Source organism: Pezoporus wallicus, unplaced genomic scaffold (genome assembly GCF_028554395.1).
Source record: "Pezoporus wallicus isolate ANWC-B61680 ecotype Strahan unplaced genomic scaffold, APGP_CSIRO_Pwel_v1 contig_7178, whole genome shotgun sequence".
Lineage (NCBI taxonomy): Eukaryota > Metazoa > Chordata > Aves > Psittaciformes > Psittacidae > Pezoporus > Pezoporus wallicus.
In genome coordinates this window covers 668,078-674,478 of record NW_026636884.1, presented here as the reverse complement: position 1 = coordinate 674,478, position 6,401 = coordinate 668,078, and the positions used below count along the sequence as shown (strand labels likewise).

The 6,401-nt window shown below is 58.1% G+C and overlaps 1 protein-coding gene across 1 annotated transcript; it reads left to right on the top strand.

The window, feature by feature from the left end:
- Positions 1-1,872: 1,872 nt before the first annotated feature.
- On the top strand, positions 1,873-4,762 carry NKX6-1 (NK6 homeobox 1). Its single transcript, XM_057401985.1, has 3 exons — positions 1,873-2,479; positions 3,131-3,303; positions 4,275-4,762. Exons 1-3 carry the CDS (start codon positions 1,873-1,875, stop codon positions 4,524-4,526), a joined length of 1,032 nt encoding a protein of 343 aa, XP_057257968.1. The 3' UTR covers positions 4,527-4,762.
- Positions 4,763-6,401: the final 1,639 nt, after the last annotated feature.

Sequence of the window (6,401 nt, the reverse complement as noted above, 5' to 3'; positions counted from 1 at the left end):
ATAGCTGAAAAGTGACCTAAGGACGAAAAAGAAAATAATCATAAACTCAAGAATTGTACGCGAGAGGCAGTTTGCGTGGCTGTGCAGAAGTTCAGGCGAGGAAAGGTCCTGCTCTGTGCGCCCTTACTCCAAGAGTTTTTATGCGGCGTTGTAAATTAAACTAAAACAATTCCGAGCAACAAGCTGTATTTAGAAATAGGTGGAATGGAAGGGAACACCGCCGCAGGGTGAGGATCAACATGTTTCCGCTTTAAATGAGATCTGTAACTAAAAAAAAATTGAAATTCCACATCAGCCCCTTTTCCACGCTCGAGGAAATAGAGTTCCTCATAGGCACACACTCTTGGGCACAGACAGCACGGGGGAAAAGTGCTCAGAGTGATTCTGCACCGCTCGTCTCCCCGTGGGACAGTCTGTAGGGACCACACGGGATTTTGTCTCTTCCAACACCGGGCGACAGGAAGAACCCCGAGCAGCCGCGGGTGCTGGGGACAAGGGTCGAGGGGCTGCCTCGGGTGTGTAGCACCGGCCGGGACAGGGCAGGAGGGAGCAGGGACCTGCTGGGACGAACACGCTCTTCTAACGTGCAGCGGGTGCAGCAAGCACCCACGGAGGTCCAGGGTCGTGCGGGAGGGTCGGCCAGGCCGGGACTGGAGTAGCTTTGCTTCTTGGAGTCTTTCTTCCCGGGCACAGAGACAGAGGGAGGGAGAGTGAGAAAGCAAAAAGGAGAGAAAAAAAAAAAATAATAAAAAAGAAAGAAAACGGTAAGGAGAGAAAGAAAGAAAGAGAGGAGGAGGGAAAGAAAGAGTAAATGGAGGGAATGATGTAAATAGACAGTGAGAGAAAGAAGGGGGAGTAACAGGAAAAAAAGAGGAAAGGAGAGTGAAAAAAAATATAAGAGATAGCGAATGGGAAAGGGAAAATAAAAAGGAACCTAGAGAGAAAAAAGAAAATAAAATTAAGAAATATTAAAAAAAAAAAAAGAAAACGAAAAAGAGCACCTGAAAACAAGGGGGAAAGGGAAAGGAAAATCCAATAGCAAGGGAAAAGGCAAAAGAAGGAAAAAGGGGGTGTAACGGGAAAAAAATGAAAAGAAAAAGGAGAGGAAAAGGGAGAAGAAAAAGGGAAAGGAAAAGGGAGAGAAAAAAAAAGAGAAAGAAACAGGAGAAAAAAAAGAGAAAGGAAAAAGGGAAGTTAAGGGGAAAAGGAGAGGGAAAATTAGAGGAAAAGGAAAGGAAATAGAAAAAAGCAGCGGAGCAGAGGGGTAAATAGAAGAAGTGCCATGGAGAGAAGAGGGGAGCGGGCCGGGAACCCTAAGTTGGCGACGAGGCGGGCGCGGTGCGGGTGGGCAGGGCCGGCCGCCGCCCCGCCCCCGCCCGCCGCTGCCGCCGCCGCGCCCGCTGCCGGCCGTGCCCCCGCTAAAGGAGGCAGGGAGCGGGGCGGCGCGGCAGTGCGCCCCGAGCCTCGCCCGCAGCCCCGAGAGCCGCGCCGGCAGCCAGCCAGCGGGAACACGCCGGGAGGGATGCAGAGCGCCGGGGCGGCGGCAAGAGCTGCGAGTGCGGGCCCCGCGCCGCTGTGAGCCCCGGTTCCTCGCGGGCGCGCAGAGAGGCGGTGTATACGTGTGTAAGCGCGGGCGCTGCGCACATACACGCATACACACACCCGCCGGCAGCAGCTCCGCTCTTCTTCAATTCGGGAGCGGCCGCCCCGATGCCCGGCGGGTCGGCGGGGCCGCCGCTCGGGCGCGCAGCTCCCCGCTAAAGGCGGCGGCCCCCGCGGGCCGAATGCGAGGCGCCGGTGCGGGAGGCACCCCCGGGCCCGCCGCCGGGGCCCCGAGGCTCTAGGGGCCCGGCCCGGCCCGGCGGCGCGGGGATGCTGGCGCTGGGGCAGATGGACGGCGCGCCCCGGCAGGGCGCCTTCCTGCTAGGCAGCCCGCCGCTGGCCGCCCTGCACAGCATGGCCGAGATGAAGGCGCCGCTGTACCCCGCGTACCCCCTGCCCGCCGGGCCCGCCTCCTCCTCCTCTGCCTCCGCCTCGCCCGCCTCTGCCTCGCCCTCGCCGCCGCTCGGCTCCCCCGGCCTCAAGGCGCCGGCCGCCTCCGCCGCCGCGGGCGGACTCTCGGCGCTGGGCTCGGCCCCGCCGCAGCTCTCGGCCGCCACTCCGCACGGCATCAACGACATCCTCAGCAGGCCCTCCATGCCCCTGCCGGCCTCCGCGCTCGCCTCCGCCTCACCCTCCGCCTCCTCGGCGGCCCCCGCCGGGCTTCTGGCCGGGCTGCCCCGCTTCGGCAGCCTCAGTCCCCCGCCGCCTCCGCCGCCCGCCCTCTACTTCAGCCCCGGGGCCGCTGCCGCAGCCGCCGCCGTGGCCGCCGGGCGCTACCCCAAACCGCTGGCCGAGCTGCCCGGCCGGACGCCCATCTTCTGGCCGGGGGTGATGCAGAGCCCGCCCTGGAGGGACGCCCGCCTCGCCTGCGCTCCCCGTGAGTACTCAGCGCCGCGGGGTAGTGAGGGGAGCGGCCACGGGTAGTACCGCCGGGAGTTCACTGCCGGTACTGGGGAGCCCGGACGCTCCTGCATCACGGCTAGACCATCCCTTGTCCCACATCCCCGGGCCCGGCCGTGTCTGGAGAGGCTGGCTTTGCCTCACTCTTTTGCTTTTGTTTCTGAAGTTTGCTTTCCTTTCTCCCTCCCTCTCGGTCAGCACGAAGCCCCGTAAAACGTCTGTTATCGCGGCCAACAGAGAAGCCCTCTTCAGGGGAGGGCGGCCGCTCTGCCGCCGCTTTCACCTTTCCCGCCGGGGGCTCGTGGGGATCCGGGGGCTGATTTCAGGGGCATGCACATACTTTCCCAAGCAGGACTTCCCGTTACAGCCGGTTTGCACTGGCTGCAGCTTTCCTAGAAAACAATATCGTTTGTCCGCTCAGAGTTTCGATCCTTGAAGGAAAAATAAGGGGAGCAGGGAAACCGGAGCTTTGTCACCGTCGTCGTCGTCCCCAACCCCCCCCCCCCCCCCTCCCCCCCCGGGGAGAGGAACCGCTGTCCCCCGGGGCCGCTCGATAACGAAACGCATTCCCAAACCCGCAGATTAATGTGTCTGTCCGTGCCTTCCCTTTCTCTCCCCCCACCGCCAGATCAAGGCTCAATTTTGCTGGATAAGGACGGGAAGAGAAAACATACCAGACCCACTTTTTCTGGCCAGCAGATTTTCGCCCTGGAAAAGACTTTTGAGCAGACGAAATACCTGGCTGGCCCGGAGCGAGCCCGGTTGGCCTATTCACTGGGGATGACGGAGAGTCAAGTCAAGGTGAGGGCTCGCAGCGGAGCAGGGCTGGGGGCGCGGTAACCAGGGGAACAGACAGGCCCGACCGCGGAACCGGGTCTCCCCGGGCGGCAGGAGCTGCTGCAGGCTGAAGGGCTTCGTTACCTTACTGGCGGGACTGAGAAGGGTATTTTAAAGCGTATCTTATCTAGAAAAAGAACAAACCCCAAGCAAGACTGGTGCGTTCAGCCTGAACGCCATGGGGCTGGCCGCCCTGCTGGGAATGCGCGAGTTGGGGTTGGGATGTAAGGGAGCAGGAGTTCTGGCCCATATCCCACACAAAACCGCCTGGGCCCCTCACAGCGGCCTCGGCTGTCGGACAGGGACTTCTCACCCCGCTCGCACTGTCCCGCCCAAAACTCTCCGGTTTAGTGAAAACCGCAGTTGTGGCAAAGCGGAGGTGCCATGAGTTGTGGGACTGCACTGAGCCCTCCGAGGGACACGAGGCGGGCTCCGACGGAGACGGCCTCTCGGCGGTGCTCACGCTTTCAGGCTGATGTAGAGACCCTCCTTTGTCACTGCAAATATGTCCCGATGGCTGCGAATAAATTACTGCAGCCTCTACAGTGAAAAGATCTCCTCCGCTGGAAGCGCCCTGACGGAGGATAAATACATCTGGAGGAGCAGGGGCGGCTGGAGAAGGATTCAGCCCGAAGTGTGTCTTACTACATGTTACTACAATACCCCTGCCCTCGGGGCAGGAGGACAGTGAGGGCCCCAAGCCTGCCGCAAACTAGGGGGGGTCTGGGGGCTGCGGTTCGTCCGCCCTGGGAGGGACACGGACCGGGTGTCCCCGGCTGCGGGAAGCGCTGTGCGACGGGACTGCTTTTCGTTGAGGGGGAAATGGTGCGATCGCTGGCGAAGCGGGAGTCACAACAGCAGGCTGGGGCCGGGAAAGCGCGGGTCGGAGGGGTCGGTGATGCAGCCGCTGATGGTGATGGTGGCGGCTGGGTCAGGTCTGGTTCCAGAACCGGCGGACCAAGTGGCGGAAGAAGCACGCGGCGGAGATGGCGACAGCGAAGAAGAAGCAGGACTCGGAGACGGAGAGGCTGAAAGGAGCCTCGGAGAACGAGGAAGAGGACGACGACTACAACAAGCCCCTGGACCCCAACTCGGACGACGAGAAGATCACGCAGCTGCTGAAGAAACACAAGCCGGGGGGCGGCGGGCTGCTGCTGCACCCCCCCGAAGGGGAGGCCTCCGCCTAGCCCGCTCCTCCCGCCGCCGCTTTCGGAAATGTACAGATCTATTTTTATAGACTCTACGCGCCCGGGAGGAGGAGGAGGAGGAAGAGAAGCCGGAGGGGGAGCAGAGAGGACTGCGGCGGAGCAGGACCCCGGCACCGAGTGTTGTAGGGTCTCGGGGAGCTGCGGGGTTGCCCCGCTCCCAGTCCCACTCCCGCTCCCGGTGACGGCAGTGCGGCGGCCGCCTGTTGCGGCTCTTTGTAAATAAACTGTGAGAACTGTGAGTCTCCGCGACCATAGGCGTTCCTTACTGTGAATATTTAAAATGTAAAATACCTTCTTTTTTTTTTGTACAGCGGGGGCCCGGGGCGCCTCCTCTCCTCCCGTTCCCCCCCCCCCCCCCCCCCCCAGCATTGCCCGTCCCGCGCTCCCCGCCGCCGGGCGGCACAGGGGACAATCCCCGGAGCCCCGATGCGGGCGGCAGTGGGGCCGCCGAGCAAAACCGCGCTGTGGCTGCAGCGGGCCCCTCCCTCGAGCCGGAACTGCAGCGGCCCCGAGTGCTATTTATTAGTATTTTTGAAATACTTTCTGTTGCGGTCGTCGTGCAGGGGCGGGGGGTGAGGGCGGGGAGAGGTCGAGGGGACAGTTTGCTTTCACTTGCAGAAAGTAAGTGAAAGGAGGGGACAGAGTTTTGCTTTCACCGTTTCCAACCAACCGCGTGTTGAAAAAGTAGCTGGTGGGAATTATCACAACCACTTTCAGTCAAAATATAAAATTCGTTTAGTTGCTGTAATTGAATTTAAAGTGTGTTTTCTTTTGTATCATACTGAATACTATAGAATGTAAATTGGTTTCTCCCCCCCCCCCTTTTTAAACTAATAACGATGGTATATCGTGATATAGCATCTTAACATTTATTAATTTATATTAAAAATAATTCGGTTTGTAAAGAGAAGAAAAGCCCTTTGCAAGACCAGTTAAATGTAATGCACTTTCTGTTAAAAAAAAAAAAAACAAAAAACAAAACAAACCGATAAATCAATTAAACCAGTTTAAAGACTTCTGCTGCCTTCACTAAAGGATACAGATAATCTGATCTCATCAGAGATTAAATGACACTACGGTACTGAAGGAGAAAAAAAAGGAAGAGAGAATTTTCAGGCTCTCTTGTTCAATCTCAGTAGTAGGGTTTTGGAGTTGGGGTTTTTGTGTGTTGGGGGGGTTGTTGTTTTGTTTTTTTTCTAGCGATGGAAGTTGTCCACTTTGTTGTGGGAGTTGAAGAAGGATGCAAATAAAAATAAACAGCGGATTGTCTGGGGCCGGTGCTGGCGGCCCGGTCTATTCCCTCCCTGAGCGTCCAGGCAGAGCTTCCATCCGGCGCCCGGAGGGTTGGTCTCAACCCAAATTAGGCTGGATTAACTTTTTAAGAGGCGGGCGACGCAAAGTATTAGGGCAGAAGCGCTACCGTTATTATGGGAAAGAAACTGCTTTCCGAGAAGAAAACGGTGAATAAAGTAAGAGCCCGGCTAAGGGGCTGGTTTAAACTGAAACTCATTATCTCGAAGCGATCATTTCCATATCTAAGCAGACCACAAACAATCGCCTTTATCCACGGCAGCAGCAGAGCAAACAGAAGCGCTGACATGAGAGAGAAAAGGGACAGCTCTTCTGAAGGAAAAAAATAAATTTGTATTGTTCCTTAAATTTGTGAATCGTTTTATACATGGGCAAAAGAAAAAAAAAGGGGGGGGGGGGAATGACAATATATTAAAAAATATAAAAAAAGCGGAGCGGGGTTTTATTCCGCTTTCGGCGTACTGCAGGAGCCGGGAGGGAGGACCGAGGCCCTGCCCGGTGCCGGCGCCTAGGCGCGGCCGCTCGGACTCTGCCGGGCCTGAA

What these genes read in the sequence shown, in the direction of transcription:
- NKX6-1 (XM_057401985.1), top strand. Translation starts at nt 1,873, where the DNA reads ATGCTGGCGCTGGGGCAGATGGACGGCGCGCCCCGGCAGGGCGCCTTC. An exon ending in CCGCCTCGCCTGCGCTCCCC is followed by an intron (nt 2,480 to 3,130) that starts GTGAGTACTCAG and finishes CCCCACCGCCAG; the next exon opens with ATCAAGGCTCAATTTTGCTG. An exon ending in TGACGGAGAGTCAAGTCAAG is followed by an intron (nt 3,304 to 4,274) that starts GTGAGGGCTCGC and finishes CGGCTGGGTCAG; the next exon opens with GTCTGGTTCCAGAACCGGCG.